Source organism: Parasteatoda tepidariorum, chromosome 10 (genome assembly GCF_982258835.1).
Source record: "Parasteatoda tepidariorum strain Cologne lab strain chromosome 10, Ptep-v5.0, whole genome shotgun sequence".
NCBI classification, from domain to species: domain Eukaryota; kingdom Metazoa; phylum Arthropoda; class Arachnida; order Araneae; family Theridiidae; genus Parasteatoda; species Parasteatoda tepidariorum.
Genome location: NC_141764.1, coordinates 95,171,666 through 95,192,929, shown reverse-complemented (window position 1 = coordinate 95,192,929; position 21,264 = coordinate 95,171,666). Strand labels below are relative to the sequence as shown.

General features: G+C 30.5%; 1 protein-coding gene across 3 annotated transcripts in view; it reads right to left on the bottom strand.

The window, feature by feature from the left end:
- LOC107436416 (saccharopine dehydrogenase-like oxidoreductase) overlaps positions 1-21,264 on the bottom strand; it is a 36,493-nt gene that overhangs the window by 5,824 nt on the left and 9,405 nt on the right. Inside the window, exons 5-10 of one of the 3 annotated variants that reach the window (XR_015429778.1) lie at positions 18,309-18,358; positions 15,713-15,846; positions 10,894-11,014; positions 9,484-9,603; positions 1,711-1,767; positions 408-606 (exon numbers count right to left, since the gene is read on the bottom strand). Coding sequence is in view for 2 of the 3 variants with exons in the window: in XM_087153390.1 (XP_087009516.1) it covers positions 483-606; positions 1,711-1,767; positions 9,484-9,603; positions 10,894-11,014; positions 15,713-15,846; positions 18,309-18,358 (606 nt within the window). In the remaining variant the exon portion in view is untranslated. The remainder of the gene's footprint in view (positions 1-407; positions 607-1,710; positions 1,768-9,483; positions 9,604-10,893; positions 11,015-15,712; positions 15,847-18,308; positions 18,359-21,264) is intronic. The other 2 variants (XM_087153390.1, XM_087153389.1) reach the window with 2 other exon arrangements.

The following is a 21,264-nucleotide window of genomic DNA, read 5'->3' as shown; positions in this document are numbered from 1 at the left end:
AAAAATTATTTGCAAAACCTCCTTATCAATTTCTTTTCCATATTATTCGTTTTCATTTAAATGTATAATGACTCTTCAACGTTTCTTCACAGCGCATGTCACTGCCGCGTATTGATAGCACTACGATTATTTTCCCGGTAATTTTGTGCTGCTAAATTATGTTCAGTCCTATGTCACTGTTGATATCGCCTGAGATATTCACGGCGATACATTTTTTATAAAAGATATAAGTATTTTAAAATAAACTCTGTTCAATATATTTCACACATCTAATACAAAATAGAAATCGCAACAGGATTTAGCTGGTAAGTTTAGTTGTAACATTTCTGCAGACAGCATTATTAAAAAAATTTTTTTTCACACAAAAGCGTTCTAAATTTTGATTGGCTGTTTTGTCTGTTACTAACCAGAAGTCTTCTGTGATTGGCTATGTGTTATCATTCCACTCTCTTTTTATATATAAAGAAATAAATGAAAGTGACCTGGTCCTGTTATAGTGAGTTTCATCCTGGTGTCAGGTTTTGTATTGTGCTGATCAGTAGGATTTGACAGTTTTTCTTTCCATCCTTGTCCGTAAAAAGTAAATTTAGATCCACCCTCCATTACCTTCAAAAAATAAAAATTCGTAAATTGTGAAATTGAATAGGAGTGTTATTACATAAATTATATCGCTGGTTCAAAGTTTAGACGACACTTCTGCACTCACTTCTCATCCAAATAACATGAGAAGTGAGTGCAGAAGTGTCGTTTTAACTTTGAGCCAGCGATATGCTAAAAACTTCGTATTAGTCTAAATGATTCATCCAGTTTCAAACAACTGTTTATTTATAAAAGCACATAATGTACAAAAACAGTTGATATATAAAATGATATGAACACTTACCAAGTTTCTTGTTTATACTACAGACTTTTCATGCATGCACTTTCAGTTATGTGATACATATTCCAGAGGTAAATTTTTATCTATGTTGCTGGTATTGAGGATACATAAACTTGTATAGGACAAAGTCTAGTTATATACCCCATGCCAGCATGTAAGGGACAAAATTATATACAGCATGTCAACTTGTAAAGGACAAAATTATATACAACATGCCAACTTGTAAGGGACAAAATTATATACACCATGCCAACTTGTAAAGAACAAAGTTTATGTACTCTCAGTGTCAACAACACGCCTGGTATGCATCACTGCTGTGGCAAACAATTAGAATTAAGCGAGAGTTGGGTGTTTTGGGGTGGGGAGATTTTTTCCCCCCATTTAAATATAGATAAGATATAAGATTAATATAGAATAACAGGTTTTAAATTTTTGCTTCTGAAATTTGATTAAGAAAATTCTTATAATGTTTTATTATTGAACAATTGCTCTTTTAGGGACAGAAACATGCAATATTTAGTATAACGTAACAATATTTAAATCAAAATATTATTTTTGACTATAATATATGTAAGATATAATAATTTACAATATTGATTACGATATACTGATAATGAATGAATTTAATATGCGTGAAAAAATTTTTTTTATGATTTTGAATACAAAAGATCTTATACTCAATTTGAAATACAATTTGAACATTTTGAACAAATAATATTTTATTTTTGTTAATGTCAATAGACATATTATCGAAGCATTAGAGAACTATTTGTCTGGAATCTTAAATCTTAATTTCTGAAAAATTAATTTCAAAGATTTCATATGCTTACCTGCTTTCGAGTTGGACCCTCACTTGAAAATATGCCAGCAGAAAAAAATGACGGATACTGTAAGTAAATTATTTCTTAATTAATTTGATTATTAAAATAGATCAGCATTTGATTACATTAAAAAGTTTTGCAATTAAAATAACAATTGATAATTTCGACATTATCGGAAATAAATAAAAACATTCGCTTCATATGCTTGATATAATAATATTTTATATATATATATATATATATATATATATATATATATATATATATATATATATATATATATATATATATATATATATATATATATATATATATATATATATATATATATATATATATATATATATATATATATATATATATATATATATATATATATATATATATGTATATAAAAAAAAATTAATTTATGTTTTTTATTTGGTCTAAATCATCTTCTAAAATTTTTTTTATCATCGCAATCATTATTGCCTTTTACCTGACTACAAGTTTGAAGGAAAGAATTTCGAGGAAGAAGAATAAATAAGTGTTGAGTTTCATCCTGGTGTCAGGTTTTGTATTGTGCTGATTAGTAGGATTTGACAGTTTTTCAAAGATAAATATTCAAATAAAATACAATATTCAAAAACTTAATCTCCTTAAACATGCACTTGAAGAGGATATCCAAACTTTGCAAATCGCACCTCAGGTTTACTTGGCATGATGAGCAATGATAACAAACATGAGCAATCATTTTGTCTCATATATTTCTAATAAAACTAAACAGTGATCATCTTCCATTAATCTTTTCTAAGAACATTAATCCAAACCAGAAACCAACTCTCGTTAAAGAGACTGATTGGATACTGTTTAAAAACATCCCCTCTCTCTCAAATTATGAATCACAAAATCTTGATACAAGGAAGATATTATTTCACAATTTGCCGATTATTATTTCACATTTTGCATGCATATAATGAAGCTACTTAACACATACAGAGAAAAGATATCTACTGGAGGCTTCCTAAAGATACAAAAAATTTAAAGAAAATTAATAATAAAATGGGAAAATTATGGAGCAAAACTCTCAATCCTGCGTTGAAACCTAAAATTAACAGGCTAACTAGTGAAAATTGCAAAGATCGCCAAGCCCTTCTGTCGAAGTAGAAAGTCTCTGTATCGATGATGCATCATTTTGGAGTATGAAAAAGTCGTTGAAGACTAAACATGTTACAACACGCCCTCAGAAGGTCAAAATGGTAAGGTAAACTTAAATAAAGATAAAGTTAACATTTTTGTAGAGGCAATTGAGAAACAATTTTCTTTCAATGAATACCCAAGCTGCAAATATCGCGAGTAGTTTTGAATGAATACAATAAATTTATTCAGGATTAAACCAATCTGAATTTAATGAATTACAAAAATGAACAAGAAAGTCATTCAGTGACTAAAAAAATTAAAAAGAAACAAGATCTGACCATATCAACAACCACATAGTAAAAGCACTACCATAAAATTTCATGACAACTAAGTGAAATTAACAATACATGCTTGAATATTAAATATTTCCCTGGTATATTGATAAACTCTATGATTATTCTCTTTGCAAAAACCTGGCCAAAACTCATCAAAACCCGAAAATTATCGATCAATCAGTCTGAAGTCAACGCTTAATAAGACTTGAAAAAATCATATACGAAAGGGTGAAACCTTTCTTTTCTAATCTAACAAAGTTACAATCTGAACTTCGGCTTCATCTATAGGCTACCAGGCAATTATATGGAATATTGAACTCCATGAAACAAGAGAATTATAAGAAAAATGATTCCGCCATTATCACGTTAAGAGTGGCTGAGGATTTCAACCGCGTTTGGAACGAAGGGCTTCTTGTTCGTGTTGTCCCTTAGCGTGGGATTTTAGGAAATAATACTGTTATATATAACAAGCACTGTTTACTAATAATTTACAACATTTAAAATTTAGAATACATAAGATGCGTCTTAACGCAACACTAACAGGCGAGGAATCTAAACTGAAATTTTTAAGAGGGAAAGTCCCAATTCGATTACGTAGGCGTGATACGGATAGTTCGTAAAGATAGCCTCGAACGGCTAAATACACGACATCTCCTCCCCCTTTAAAAATGGAAATTTAAAATTCAAGTCTCTTAGGGGGCCGTTTAATCCTTTGTGATCACCTCGGCCTAAATAGAGTTTGTTGAGAAGTTCAAGATGGAGTACTTCTCTGCAAAACAGCTGAACTCGTGTTTTTAGTTGTAGATGGATGGCGAGTTTCCGGTGTTGATTGGGCAGATCCAGGTTTTTTTGGATATCTCCACCAGGATCAGTGTTGGAGAATTATCAACAGTGCCGATGTGTGGAGCATCACTGCTAAAACTAATTCGTGGAACGTGAACAGTTTTGTCCAAGATCTGGTCTCCTGTTGATCGCATTTGGTCTACGTGGCGTCTATACAATGTACCTTTCACATTAACTGTGTCATGAAGAGCTCCATCTTTGCTCATAACTGTTCCAAATTTCCACCTTGCGTAGGGTGAACGATAGTCTCGAATAGCCACCTTAACACCTTCGTGAAAAATGAGTTCCTGGAAAGTATACGTATTTTTCCTAATCTTCTCATTGACTCTTCCGGCCAAGTCAGGGAGAACAAGATCTATTCTAGTCCTAATGTCTCTCTGAAGAAATAGCATAGCCGGACTTTTCATGGTTGTCATATTAGGAACCTTGTGATATTGCATCAGGAAGGTGCTAACCTTTTGCTGTATATTCCCTACAAAGTTCTGCATGGCACGGAGAGACTGTTTTAATGTATGCACGTAGCGCTCTGCTTGTCCATTGCTGGATGGTTTGAAAGGGGTGAATGTCTTATGCTTAATGCCATTGCTTCGTATAAATGTTTGGAACTCTTGGGAAGTAAACTGAGTGCCGTTGTCTGAAACTAAAACTACAGGTAGTCCAAAACGTGAAAAGCAATCTCGGATGCATTCAATTGTCTTGAATGAGTTGGCTGTCTTCGTGGGGTAAACTTCAAGACATTTTGAATGGGCGTCAACAATGAGTAGAGACATCCATTCAAATATTGGTCCTGCGAAATCAATGTGCACTCTTTCCTGTGGTGCACTGGGATATTCCCAATGATGAGCTTTTGCTTTTGCTGGATCCGTTTTGAACCTAGCACAGTCCAAACAGTTTTTCGTAGAATTTTCTTTGTCTTGGTCGATGTTTTGCCGATACACGTAAGATCTAGCAATTGCATTAATTTTTACAATACCAAGATGCCCATGATGCAACTCGTCTCATATTTTCGCTTTGTAGCAGTCTGAGATACATACTCGTTGCCCATACATAATGCACCCATCCTGTAAGGTATATTTTCCCTTCCCTTCTAATTGATTCCCATATTGTAATATTTTTAAAAGTTTTTCCAAGTGTTGATCGAACTGAGGGGCTTTTGTTAAATCTTTGGCAGTAACGGGTACGGTTTCAATTTGGGAAATTTGGTATACTGCAATATCATCTCTTAATTCCAGTTCTTCAGATTTCAATGGTAGACGTGATAAGCAGTCAGCATTGCCGTGGTTCTTTGTATTGCGATAAACGATATCAAAATTATAAGCTTGCAGAACAAGAGCATAATGCAGAAGTCTTGTTGCAGAATGGACTGGGAGACCCTTTTTACATGAAAAAATGTAAACCAGGGGATTGTGATCAGTAATCAAAGTGAATCTATTTCCCTTTAAGTAGAGGTAAAACTTTTCAACTCTCCAAACGATTGCCAAAGCTTCTTTGTCAATTTGAGAGTAACGTTGTTCCGTTGGAGATAGAGTTCTAGAGACAAATGCTATGGGTCGTTCTACACCATCTGGAAATTCATGGCAAAGTTCTGCTCCCAATCCAACAGGTGAAGCATCAGAAGATAGCAAGATAGGGAGGTTTGGATCATATTGAGTTAGTATTTTGTCAGAGCAAATTTCGTTTTTCCCATTTTCGAAAGCTTCCTGACAAGTGCGATCCCATTTCCAAGTAACACTTTTCTTGGTTAAGTTGTATAAAGGATAGGCCAAAGTTGCTAAGTCTTTAGAAAACACTGAGTAAAAATTCAAGAGACCCATAAATGACTGAACATCTTGAACATTTCGTGGCGCCTTAGCAACTACGCATCTTAGATGCGGCAATTTAGGTATAAATTGAATGTCCACCGATAGATTGGTTGGCGCTGCTTTCGGCGGCAGGTGCCGAGATGTAGACAGTAATTAGAATTAGATTTGTGAGAGAGCAGAGTTATGTTAAGAATAGTGCAGTACAGAACCCGTTATCCGGAAATCAGAAAACCGGAAAACCGAAAAACCGGAACGAAATTCGATAAATTTTCCCGCCATTTTTAAATTTTTTTTTTCCTCATAAGATTTTAGGATTTTTCGTTCTTTTTTGAAAGATATTTACCTCAGGGTTAAAGAGAATAGAAGGGCTAGTTCACTCCGCTCTTAGAGCTGAAGATACGATTTCCCTCCTCATGACGTCACTGTGTCCACAGATCTCGGAGATCGCAATCAAAGATATGATAACTTTGCATCCTTCTCTTTGTAAAAATAAGTTATACTTTTTCTGTTTATTAGCCTTCAAACTTTACGTAATTAACACATTATTTCCGTTCATAAACATAGTTTAAAAAAAACTTTCTTGGTTATTATATTAAAAAAAATACCATTTTAAACTTATAAAAATGTTTTGCTAGTTGGTGAAAATGACACGATAAATACTTTACTTTAAAAAGTTCAGTTTTAACTTTAACTATTAAGAAAAATGAAGGCATATATCGACACTTTTTTATCTACATATTCTTTTATAACGATAAGTTAAGTTAAATTTAGAATCCCTGATTTTAAAATATGTCGTTAATAGCAATTTGTTCTTACTTAATCATTAGGAAAAATCGACCTTAAACGCTATTTACTGAAACAAAATAATAATTTAGGTTCATAATGACATTAGAAATTTTACAATTGTTTATAGACAATTAAATTTACGATGATATAATTTATAGATATTTAAATTGAAGAGAATATAATTTTTTAAAAAAATCATAAATATTTAGAATAACTACATTAAAAAATATGTTATGAAATTAGGAGAATTTCAACTATATACTATATATTTTATTTATACTTTTTATTTACATTTTAATTTTCTTTGATTTTATCAATTTTTTAATTCTTTTCACCTGCCTTTCTTTACGAAGCAACGAGGCGGTTTCTATTTAGATAATGAATTTTTATAAAAGTTCTTTACGACAGAATAAACGTATTGCTGTTTTATATTAACTGTGTCATTTCGGAATCCATTCTTTACATAGTTGTTCATTTACTTTAGGGAACACGCGAAAAATTATACTTTTTCCTTTTGTTATAGTATCAGAATTTTTGCAAGTTGCAATCGCGCAAACTGACATTTCGATAATAGTTTTAAATTCTTGTAAATTCACTGCAAAAACTGAGGAAAGTCATTATAGAAAATAACAAATGTCTTAGAATATCTCGCAAAAAGAAATGATCCAATATTAGTTAGAGCTAGTAAGGCCAAACGCTCCGTTCTTGAAGTAAAAGTGCGAGCTTTGCGCCAAAGTGACGTCACTAGAGTGACGTCGGAGGATCGGCGCGGCGAGAGATACTTCAAAGGAGTGAACCAGCCCTTCTGTTCTCTTTAGCCCTGTATTTACCTTACCATCATTTTGGAAATAATCATTAGTGTATTACTCCATCGTTTTTTCTTCTTTTTAAGATTATTTCCACAAAAAAAATTTTTTTTAGTTGGGTTTAACAATTAAAAAACGGCTTTTTGTAGCGATTCAGAAAACCGGAAAAATCAGTTATCCGAAATAGCGATGGTCCCGATCGTTCCGGATAATCGGTTCCCTACTGTAGATAGCAGAGTATGTTTCATTGATGATAATTTCCAGATACTTATGTGTTGCAATAATCTTTTTTATTGTTTAATAAATGTCTTCTTAAGTTCAAAGATGAATCTTTAAATTTGATTGCTGGGAATTTCCCACTACGCCTTGAACTCTAAAAGTAGCTTTAATACAGCACTGCAACTAGTACTCGCTAGCCCCCTTTGCTTCTCATTTATCATTGTTTCATCTTAAACGTCAATATTTTCCACAAAAATACAGAACTTTTCAATTTCGCAGTATACAATTATTGTAGCTTTATGTTAGCTAATATGCTAATCGTAAAGAAACAGATAATTACTACGATTTGAAAATAAATATTTCTATTCGAGAAAAAAAAAATTAAGCTAAGAAATACAGATTGTGTAACTCAAAAAGAAGAAATAAATGAAAAGTAATTTCGCTCGTTAACGAGACTTACAGCAATCCAATTTAGGAATGATTTTATTGTTCTTTACTAAGTTTTTTTTTATTTTTAGGAATTTCAATACAAACGGTAAGATTTGGGCAAAAATTATTCCCTCTCCCTTAGCTACTTTTGATTGAAATCTACTCGAGCGCGAGCTTATATAGTAAAAAAACAAAAGCAAATAATGGATGCCACGTGAGAAAAATGTATTCTTACAATAATTGATCGATAGTAAATATTTAAAGCAAAAATTCACGGTAAAGCATTTAAACTTGCAATTACTTTCGAACTTATTGGAATTTCGGAGCAAAATTCGTGCAAAATCACAAATTAAAACGGCTCTCTCAGCATAGCAAATTTTAATTCCGTCGTTGACAAATCGTTCGAAAATGGTAATTTTTTCACTTTAAGTTTAGCACTTCTTGATTTAATTGTGGAATGTAAAATTTTTTATCATTCCGTCATATTTCTTGTACATTTTTTCTACAAACTCATCGTAATTTCAAACATTTAAATTTTAAAACTTTTTGAGCTGCAAAACAAGATGTAACGCAAAAAAGTAAGAAAAAATTCACAAAAAGCAATTACGATTACAAAAACTTAGGAACGAATTGAAATTTTGAAAAAGAAAAATAACTATAGGTTCATCAACAAATATACTCTTTTTAGCATGCCAAATTTGTACTCTGTAATTGCATTCCTGTGACCTGCAGAGCTCCCCTTATGATATTTTTTACGTCAAATCTAACAGTCAAACTTATTACTAAATATGAGTTTTTTTATTCTTTTAAGTATTATAGTTTTTGCGCAGAAACACAAAATGTAACGTTGAGTTGAACATGGAAGACATCGTCGGAGGCCTTACGTTTTTTTTTTTAAATCGTGGAATAAAGTTTTTTTTAAAAAGAAAACAGGGTGTTAATCAAATTTAAAAAAAATCTGCCCAACTGTTCTGAAAACAATAGAACTCAGATCATTATCCTACTTCTGAGGATTTTTTTTTATCTTAACACTCTGGTTGAAAGAAAAATATGCAGAAATAATGAAATTAAAATTGAGTGTTAAAATTTTTCATTTTATAAGTGAACTAAAAGGAGAAAAATATTTTTATTTTTGTTTTAATTTGTTACATTTGAAACAAAAAGCACAAGGTCACGCCTTTGAAAAGTGATGCGGTCTACGCTTTTCGTTTCAGGTACGACGAAAATAATTATTTCCTTTTCTTTAGTGTACTTGGAAAAATATAATTTTTAATTTTATTATTATTTTCTTTTAATTTTTTAATAATGATATTTTAAGTTGTCAAATTTGTTTTTACCAGAATTTCCTCAATGCATGTCTTAAAATTCATAATTTATAACAAATAATTTTACTAATTTTGCTAATTTTTTTGAAACCATAAAAATTTTGAACTATCCACATACCTTAGCAAGGAGACTTTGGCCGAATGAAAATCTTGTCATAATTACTAAAAATATGGCGTAGATTGCTACTATAAGTACCATGAAAAAATGCGGCATCGAAACGTAGCTCTGGGACATAATCTGAAATAGAAAAGAAAATTAAGATACCTAAGAACTAGCACTTAAACTGTTTATATCTATTAGTGAAGCAAAAATTGCTAAATAAAATCAAGTATATCGTTGAAAAATAAATGCTGTAACAAATGACAAACTCTTTAATACTCTCCTTTTGTAAGTGGTAATAATTTTGCATATCGTATATTGACGAAAGTAGGGAAACGGAGAAACTTTGCTGTCTAGACAAATGGGTCATTGTTTCAGATGTAATTTTTATGCTGAATTCGCACAGTACGACTAAGGATAAATAGTTTAAAGATAGTACGACATACATTAGGATAAATAGTTTACGAATAATGCCGGTTTCATTTATAAGAAATGTAATACATGACTTGTACTTATCTAGGCAATTTACATTGCTATCTAGACAAATGAAGTATTGTTTCCTATATAATTATTTTTGTCGAATTAATTTAAATCAAACACGCGATAATAAGACTATTAGTTTAGAAATTGCAATGGTTTCTTATGTATGAAATGTATTTTTCTTTATTTGTATTTATTTCTATCTTTGAAGTAATATCTATATAGGTATGCAATTTAAATTAATATGGGAGAGCTTAAAAACTGAACGAAATTTAAAAAATAATACTTGTTATTAAGGCAGTATGTCCCCTGAAAAAGTATTGTTTTTGCTGACACATTTATTTTTAAAATTTTTAAATTTTGCTTTGAAATTTCATTTGGTATTTATTCATGTTCGGGTGGATCCTAGAATATCCCACCCCCTGGAAATTTTTTGAAATCTCGCCAAGCGACATTTTGTACTAAGGTTGTAAATTAAGTAATTGCACATGAATAACTTTCTCTTGTAAACTTTATCTTACTTAGGTTGCAATTTAAGTAATTGCACAGAAATACTTTGCTGTTTTAAGGGTATTAAAAATATTTTTGTACTGTTTGGATGAAGTTCATTTAGTTAAATATCCTTCACATAAATAGTTATGTCCAGCCAATTGTGAGCAACATAATCAATTGTGAATGATTGAATTGAGTTGAACCATTTTTCGTTCTTTGGAGGAAGCTAATTTAATTAAAAATCTATCAGAAGTTGTACCAAAACAACTGAATTACTTTAAAGCTTCTCATATTTGCACAAAAAAAAAATGTTACATTTGTTCGAGAGAATTTTGCTTAAAAAATTTATCCTTTAAGAAGTTGCACCGAACCAATTTGATTACTTTAATGCATCTCTTACTCATTCTAAGTGAAAGAATAATTTTTGTGTTATATGGAAGTGAAACTTATACTTACAGGTCTGTCATTCAAGTAGTTGTATCGAAATAATTGACTTCGTTGAAGGCATCTGGAATTTGCATAAAGAAGCCAAACACACCAACGTTTCTCTTCAGAACTATAAAAAATTGGGGGATATCTGCAAAAAAAGTATATGTTCTATTAACCAATGAAAAACAATGAAAGATTTAAATAATATAAAAATAGCTTTTTCATCTAAAACTAAGCTTAAATTTAAAATGCATGCTTCAAAAGAACGTGATCTAAATAAGAGTGCAAAATAGACAGACAAAAAGAATAAAAAACCACATTGGGAAATCAGGTTGCAAATACTATTTGAAGCCGTTGAAGACGCTCCAATTAGTAACAATTTACAATTGTATACAAGGTCAATAAACAAGCCTTATTTAACTCCGTTTAAGTTTATTTTCACACATGTTACACGTTTATAACCATTGTACATGGGAAATATTCAAAGTTTTTGCTAGATGTCTCGAGTTACGCATTGCACCAATTCTGCCTAGATTGGTGCATCTTCAGTATACTAAAAAAACTGTGGCGTAATATCTCTCTGAATTCGGTGTTAAAGAAATCAAAGATTTGGGAGAAAGAACACTTTATTTTTAGTTAACACTAAATCGAGTATTTATATATACTTTAAAGGTTGCAGTCAAATAAAAGCGAAAATAATGCAGAAAGTTCACATGCATTCACTAACTAACTAACTAACTCCCTGGCATTACAGTCCATGTTGGACCATGGCCTCACTAACAATTTTCCTCCAAAGTCGCCAGTCTCTAGCTCTTTGTTTCCAGTTTCGGAATTTTAGAGTCTTATTAAGGTCTTTTTCCACCTCGTCAAACCATCTTTTGACCAGCCTTCCACTTTTCCTTTGGCCCTGGCACTGCCCCTTGAATATCTTCTTAGTGCCTCTGTTTTCCTCCATTCTCTCAAGGTGTCCTAGCCATTGAATTCTCTTTGCTTTTACATAGTTGATTATATCTTTTTCCTTAAATAGTCTTGCAATTTCAAAATTGTATCGCCTTCTCCACAGATCACCCTCTTTGACAAGTCCAAAAATAGCTCTAAGAATTTTTCTTTCCCAGGTAATCAGCATTTTTTCTTGTTTCTGGGTTGGAGTCCACGTCTCTGATCCATAGATAACGGTTGGTCTGTTTATAGTTTTATGAACCTGAAGCGTTGTTTTTCTCGTTATTACTTTTGATTTCAGCAATCTCTCAAGTGCGAAATAACTGCGATTTCCTTTGCTTAATCTCTGGCATAATACCATTGTTTTCAGTGACAACTGATCCCAAGTACTTAAATTCCCTAACTCTCTCAAATTTTGTAATTTCATTGATTTGTAGTTCTGTGTCTATATACTTTCCCCTACAATCCCTTATCATGTATTTGGTCTTATCACTATTTATTTCTAAACCAAAAAGACTAGCTTCTTTAATTAAGACTTTAAAAAGGTCAACAAGTACATTTTTACTTCTTGTTATCAATATTACATCATCGGCGAAAGCAAGGACTTGTTTCGTTCTATTAAAAATAGTACCTCCTCTATTTGAAACCGTGTTACGCATCACTTTTTCAAGTCATACATTAAACAACAAGGTTGACAGAATGTCACCCTGTCTCAATCCAGTCACAATATCAAATTCCCTGAACATTTTATTTTGTACCTTTACTTTCGCTTTAGTAGATGAAGTTGTCATTCTAATCAACCTGATTATTTTATGAGGGATGATAAACTCGTGTAAGGTCCATAGCATCAATTCTCTATTTATTGAATCATATGCTTGCTTGAAATCGACATAGAGCTGATAGACATTAACATTCATTTCCTTGAATTTTTCCAAGATATTTCTAATCTATATATATATTTCTCTTACACGGCACCAAAAAAAAGCCTCATTATTCTCTTACACGGCACCAAAAAAAAAGCCTCATTACAACTCCCCGAATGGCAACGTTGGAAAATCGACCAATAATTGCTGCTAAAAATGACAATGTGACAGTGTTACATGGCAAATGTCACATGAGGTGGCTCAACATATAGCGCTTTTAAAAACGGAAACAAAAACCAGAGTGAGCATTATCAGGTTGTTCAATTCAGATTCATGCCCTAAAAATATGATAATATTTAATTTAAACTCAATTAGGAATTAATTAGGCTGGCCTTCTCCATGACTATAAATAAGTCACAAGGTCAGACTTTTGAGAAAATCAGTTTAGTATTGACTAAACAAGTTTTAGTCATGGACAACTTTATGTTGGCCTATCAAGAGTTAAGTCATTTGACAGCCTTTCAGTAATTGCTCCAAGATGCCAAATCTATAATTGTGTTTTCAAAGAAATTCTAAATGCTTAGTATTAATTTCTTAGAGCTTTGCGGAAAAAAATGTTTTTTGGAAAAAAATTTAATTGAAACTTCTATTGGCAGTAGGCAAGAGGAACAGCCAAAATCAAAATTCCCCGATTAGAAATACAGCATGGCGACCTCCACGTGGTATTTCTCGGGTAATGCTAACAGCCATGCATTTTAATTTATTGTACGTAAAACATCCTTATTTTGTTCTAAAATGTTATGTACTTTATCACAAATGTTAATTAATATAGAAATTGATTTCAATAATGCTGATCACCAAAAAATATTTCATTTGGCGATAAAACAAATTTTTGAATTTTGGCGATAAAACAATTTTCTTGAATATGAAAGACTTTTTGAGGATTATTATCTCACAAGGAAAAGTTAGGGTTTTAAATTTATATTTTTAAGTAATAAATTTTTTTTCTAAAACTTTCAGAATTTCTAGCATTAACTAATTTATTATACACATTTAGTTTAATTTAGGGGAGTAACTGCAATATTTGATAATTTATTTTGCTAATATGTTTCTCATTTAGCTAATGTTTTGATTTTTTCACCATGTACAATCTAAATAGCTAATATACTTTTTTAAAAGTCACTTAGAACATTGATAGAATTCTTCTACATAAGTACAATACTATGTCTTTGATGATAAAATGCTAAGTCTTTGATGATAATATATTATGTCTTTGTGCTAGGACATTGTGTTCATTGGTGAGCGAGCGCAGCGAGCCATGGTTCACGGCATGAACCACATAGGATTGCGTAGCAATTCTCGGGGTTGGCGAGCGTTAGCGAGCAGGGGGCTGAGCCTCCTAGTGCTGAATATCTGGTCTATGGTTGATCTATTTAGCCTAAAGCCACATTGGTAGTCTCCAATTTCTCTCTCTATCAATGGCTTAAGTCTTGTAGCTATGACTTTCGTTAATACTTTGTAAGTCAGATTAAGCAGGGAGATTCCTCTATAGTTATTGCAGTCCAGTATGTTTCCCTTTTTCAAAATTGGGCATATCACTGCGCTGTTTCATTCGTTTGGTATCTGTTCATTCTCCCAGACTTCATTTACAAGGTCATACACCATTTTGGATAACTTCTCAATGCCATATTTTATTAGTTCTGGGAAAATTAAATCTTCTCCAGGTGCTTTTCATTACGTAACTTTTTAATTGCTTCTTTAACTTCCTCCATCTCTAACGGTCCACAATCATTCTCTGATGTAACTAGTTCACCTTCCGTTTGTTCAATTACTTCATTTCTGTTTAAAAGGCTTTCAAAATGTTCTGCCCACGTTTCCAAAATTTCGTCTTCTTTTCCAACCAAGATTCCATTTTTTCCACGACAAAGTGTGGTTCGTGGTTGGTACCCTCTTTTCATAGAAGTTAATTTTGCATACATTCCACAGATGTCCCCTATCGCAGACAGGTCCTCCACTTCCTGTATCTTTTCCTTTTCCAGTGTTCTTTTCTTGGTACGAATAACTCTCTTAGCTAGTTTTCTCTTTTCCTTGTACACTTTTTCGTTGTTTCTTGCATTGTGGGCAATTAACCTTACTCTCGCTTTATTCTTTTCATCAACTAGGATTTCACACTCTTCATCATACCATTCTTTTCCCCTTTCCTTTTCTTCTCTTCCCAAGGTTTCTTCAGTCGAGTTTATAATAATATTCTTGAATGTTTCCCACTTCTCTTCCACTGACAAATTCTCTGTATTCCCTAGGTACTCATCATCAATCTTCGCATCCAATGCTCTGCACATGCATTCAACCATTCCTAAATTATTTTCTTTTTCATAAACGCTGATCTTGTCGTCCTTTTGATAGTGTCAATCTATTGTTTACATTTTTATAAGAGATTGCGGGAATTTTTTTGTTGTTTTGCACGCAGTCTTTTTTACGCAGCTACTTTTAATTGCATCGTAAAAATAATTTTACTGATCTTTATGTGGATTATATCTAATTGTATGATAAACTTTCTTGTTATTGAACATCAAAAATTGGGACAACTATTTTCAACCAAAAGTAGTGTAGATGAACTTTCCAGGTATTTCACTACGCAAAGAGCTGTCATTTTTCGATTACACCAAGAATTATCTTTGATGCTTACCACAAAACTTTTTGGTGTGAAGTAGTTGCCACCATTTTCAGTGTTAAGATACAATAAGTGTTAAGATGCACTGCAAGTCAAGGTAAAATAAGTCAAATTACAGTGCAACGTATGTATATTTTGAAATCTCCATTAAATAGTTCTTTATTGCACTTGTTTGCACTCCCGTATACCCCTTGAATTTATTTTTTTGTATCCCTGCTTTACTATTTTCACCACGTTGATTTTAAATCACATTTTATTTATAAGACATTTCCTTAGATTTATTAACAAGATGTTATTTTGTTTAACTGGTGTAGAAGAGCATAATATATTAAAGATTATAAAATTTTTAAATGAATAAATTTATATTCTGTACCTCAATTTCAAGGGGTATTTATTTTGAGGCAAATCCTTCAAATACAGCTTTTTTTCCTGAGGGTCTTTAAAAAATAAATTTTCCCAAAATTGAACGGCACATGACAAAAACGTTCCAAGATGCACTTTTATGCCCTAAAAATATACAACCACCTTATTCGAAATATTAACAGTTCAAGAAAAACTATATTTAAAATAGTCTGAAAAATATAAACCATTTGTAAAATAGTCTGAAAAATATAGGGAAAAAGGACGTCAAATATATATCGTGAAAACTGTGTAAATTACCCGAATTCGGTGTTAGATGCACCAAAAATTGAGTGTTGTTTCAAGTTAGTACCGAATCGATCATTCATAAGCATTATAAAAGATGTAGTCCGAATTCCAAAAACTCCAAAACTCCTAAACTCCAAAAAATGAGAAAGTTTACACCAAGATTCGATGAATTTTCTCCATTCATGAATTATTTTTGCAAATTTACGGGCCAAACAATCTGTCTAATGAACGATATTTCTTGTTTACTATCGAGCAATGAATATGAATGTTTGATGAATATTCCGCAGAATTAAATTACTATAAAAAAATAAAAATAAAAAATAATATTCTTAAAAACTACGTTTTTGTAGTGGAGAATAATAATTAAAAAATAAAAATTTGAAAAACAAAAAACGTGGGGTGCATGAAATGCATAACAGTAATGTTATATTAGTGTATGTATGTGTGCTCATGAGAATATGTGTACGTATATCTGCAATTGTAATTGTATCTGAATGTGGATATGTACGTGGAATATGTTTGTGTATATGCATGTGTATGTGGATGTATATGCGGATGTGCATGTGGCTGTGCATGTGCATGAGCAGGAAAATGTGTATATGTATATGTACTGCTATGTATTTTATGCGCCCCACGTTTTTCGTTTTTCAAATTTCTATTTTTTAATTATTATTCTTCGATACAAAAACGTGGTTTTTAAAAAATTATTATTATTCTTTTTTTTTTTTGTTTTTTTTGGTACTCACTTCCAAAATCTCAATTTTTTCACTCACTGTACACGAAACTTTACAACTGACATGTGATACTAATTTGAAATAATCGAATCGGCATCAAAGACAATCGTGAAAATATTAATTTTTCTTTAATTTTAATTTTATTTTACTTTGTATGTCTTCTTTCTCTTCATTTTCATGCATTGTCATCCAATTCTGAACTATGTGCCAAATTTGAAGTCTGTAGTTAGTCCGGAAGCTAGTTTAAAATCGATTACAAAATTCCACCCGAAAAGACATACACGAAGGCAAATTAATATAAACGTGTTAATAAAAAGGCTCGAATGTTCATAGCTGTATAATAAAGATGATTATATTCTCATTAGAAGATTTACGCAAATGTATCAATTGCATTAAATAATTATTAGAAATTTTTTAAATATTTAATTTTCATCTGCTTCGTTTTTCTTAAGCCTAGTTTGAGTTTATATTAATATTCTCTTTGTGCTGTGTGTATGTTTTATGATCAAACTGACTTTATTTTAAAAATATTGTATAGATGCACATTCTAAAATAATAATTTTTACGCGATATTCCATCGTTACCTTATAAACTTACTTAACTTTACTTATTATGTGTATCCTTTCACACTGTAACTAAAAGTTTAGTTTTACCAAATTTAAAAAATGGAATTAATGGAATGAATTTTTAACTTTGATATACGAGGAATAGCCATACTAAAACCGTAAAAAAATGCAGTCTCAATTTAAAATATTTAAGTAGGAGAGTGGTCCAAAGCTTGAAATCCTTAATGTTTATTTTACTTTTTGTATATTTTGCAACACCTTTGTTATTCATTAAGAAAATATAAACCGTTTCGCACACAATTGTGAAACGCTTTTATTCCAAAAGAATTCTAGAGGGGAAAACACTTTTTTTTAATTATACAATAATTAATTTCTGTAATTTTATATCACTTAAAATGATAAATATGCAACTTTAAACGACAAAATCCAACATTTGAATGGAGTCGGTCAATTAGTTCATGAGAAATGAAAATTTATAATTACGATATTTTTAAAATTTTATTGCTAAAAACTTGAAATAACTAAGAAAAAAAACTTAATTTCCTTTTGAATAATTTCAATTGCGTAGTTTAAACTGTTTAAACAAATGTCATGCTCAAGCAATATAATTCATCTATATTATTTGAACGTGAATCAAGTGCACTGAAAAATTGGAATGATAATTTTCTTGGCGATAGAACGACCAGAGTTCTTTAAAAAATAAAAATGAATAAAATAAAGTTAACCAAATAAAGTAAAGTAAATTAAAAGCATTTTTTTAAAAAAAAGGAAATAATGAAAAAATTAAATCAAATTCAATTAAGAAATATGAAGAATACTCTATGGAGATTATTATTTTTAATTAGTTTTAGAACTAAAAAAGTTTGATCGAGTTGGTTTTAGCACTAAATCCGACAATAGATTTACTTATTTTCAGTTAGAATATAAATACGTAAGGAAAATATCGATTTATATTTCAGTTACATAATGAACTTAGATTAAAAAAAGTTTGCACAAAATATCAAAAAAGATTTTTACTTACGTCAGGTCCTATTTTTAAAGTTTCAAAATATTCCACAGAATTCAAATCCCCTACAATTAAAATAAATTATTACCAATATAAAATTCGTTAAACTTAATTTATTCAGATTATTATTCAATTAAAAAATAGTATTTTACTTTTAAGGCAATTAAAAGTATTTTTTAAAAATTAGATATCCTGACAAATCTAGTTATTCATTAGGAAATTAAAAAAAAACTGAAATAACTTTTGTTCCCTAATTTTTCCTTGTTATAATAAAAAAATTAAAAATCAGGATTATATAAGCCTATATCACATGCATTTCGCACAAACTTTATTCATGTATGTGAATTTAACAAATATACAGAAAACAAGCTTTACGGTAAAAAGTCTTAAAATCAAGTTTCAAATAGTCTTAATATACATTAATATACATATTGTCTATGAAATTAGTTAAAAAACTATTAAAAATTCCTTTCTAGATAATTACTAATCAAGTTTTAAGCGGCACCAAAGCCGAAGTCGCAATTTTTAAAAGTATAATAAAGTAAAATATAATTCAAAAAAAAAAAAAAATCGTGAATCAGCCTGAAAAACTTTAAGAATTCATATCTAGAAATCTTTTCTTTAATTTTAAAAATAAATTTAAAAATTAAGGATACAAGGCAAAATGTTAAAAAAATTTTTAATTCTAAATTTATGTGAATTTTCAAGAGCAAAATATTCTTACCCTATTAAAGTGCTGAAAAATGAATTAATTCATATTGAATTACTTTAACACTTTTTATGAACATAGCGAAAAATTAATTTTGAATTGGACTTAAAATCAAACAAAAGTATACATCATCGAGATGTATTTAAAAAGTTTCAATTTTTTAAGAATTAAGTTTTTAAAGAGTTACAAAATATTGCCGCTATTTTTAAATAATATATTGAAATGTCATTATTATTATTATTTAGAATAATAATAACAATAATAATGACATGAAATCAGCTGAAAAATCATTAAGATTCTATCTAGAAAATGTTTCTTTTATTTAAAAAATAAATTTCAAAATCAAGGCAGCAAGGCAAAATATTTGAAAAACTATTAAATTTTATATTAATGCGAGATTTTAAGAGAAAAGTATTCTTATAATTTTATTTATATGCTGAAAAATAAATTTATTCATGAGGGATTGCTTAAACACTTATTATTAACATTGCCGAAACTACTAACCCTAAACAAAATATTAAAACAAAAATTTAGATTTTACTCATAAAATCAATAAATCATAAATACTATAACACATAAAACGATAATAAAAAAATAATTCCTCTAAGCACTTTTTATGCCAATAAAAATAATAAATTTATTGAAAAGAAAAATTTCTCAAGAAATTTTTTTTCAATAATAGTAATTAAGTTTTTGAAATATTGAAACATAAATGAATGAAAATAAGCTCAATGTGTAAAAAATAAATATTATCAATTGAAACATTAAAGATGAGAAAGAAAATTAATAAATTTCAATTACTAATTCAATTATATTATTATATTATTAGTGCTATTTAAACAAACGCCAATTATTTTCCTGACTGAGAAATATTTTGAAATTATTATTCGATCAAAAGTACAGATCAAAATTAAAAAAAATAATTAATCCTCGATGTAAATACTATCAAAAAAATCAATACTATTTTGAAGATAAATAAACATAAACACTGGTAAAAATTGTTTCAAAATTTCAAAAACAATAAATCCAATTTAATAACGATTTTATTCCTCCAAATCATATATTCTTTTTCATGAATGGAATCCGTTTTTTAATACGCATTCACAGTGAAGAACCTAATTTGTTTTTCTTCAAATATTTGATGAATCACGCGAACAGAACTGGAGATAACTTATTATTACTTGAGATCACTTTTACTAAGGATTTTTTATTCTTTCATAAAGCACTTTCTTTTGTTGAAGGAAACTTGTAGAAGTAGTTTTTCTAAAACCATGGGTAATAAAAATAAGTCCATCACGCATAGGACCCTCATCACTTTTTAAAGTTAGCCAAACAATCATATACGCCTTCAATAAATCAGCGGACTGGTTTTCGCTAATTGTTGATCTTTCTATAGATAACATAATGCATCTAGATTGATCTCGATCATTCACTTTTTCTTTGACGATTTTTTTCAAAGCAAAACAAAAACTCCATTCTTGAACATAGTAGCAGTGTTAGGTCATCATCAAGGCAGATTTTGACTCGTGTTGGCGAGAGAAAAGTGTTGCACGCCTGTAATTACCTAGTAACGAGATTAAGTAAAGGAACTTAGTTGTCTCTGCATGGCAACACTTTAGTTAGTAGTCGTTTGTAAATAAAGGTAGATGTTGTTCTTTTTCAAAATATACTGAAGTTGTGTTTTAATTACGTTTACGAGAATTAATATCTGGTGCCGAAATACTCATACGAATCAGCGACTTGGAACTACGCCAAAAATTATTACGAATTACGCCAAAGGTTTTTTACGAAACTATTACTATTGCGAACTTTTACTATTGCGAACTCTGATCTCCACGGAAGAAAAATGGCGACGAAAGAAGAACAAGTGTCGCAATTGAAGCGGAAACGAAAAACTATTCGAAGCAACATAACTCGTTTCTCAACTGAGATTGACAACATGACAGACGATACTTTGAATGAAGATATGGAATATGCGGTAAGTCGTTTAACAACTATTTTAAATGAAATGAAAACGATTGATAATGAGAGGGTTTTGGGAGAGAATGATTGGTACTATCAAACAGTGTCTGCGGAAGACCCTTGGTAAAGCTTGCTTAGACACTACCAGTCTGGTCACGGTTCTATGCGATATCGAAGCCGCCGTGAACAGCAGACCAATTGTTCATGAATATGGTATTACAGACGATCCGGACGAAGCACTGACACCCTCTCACTTTCTGATAGGAAAACGACTCACAACTATCCCTTCTGGCCCATCGA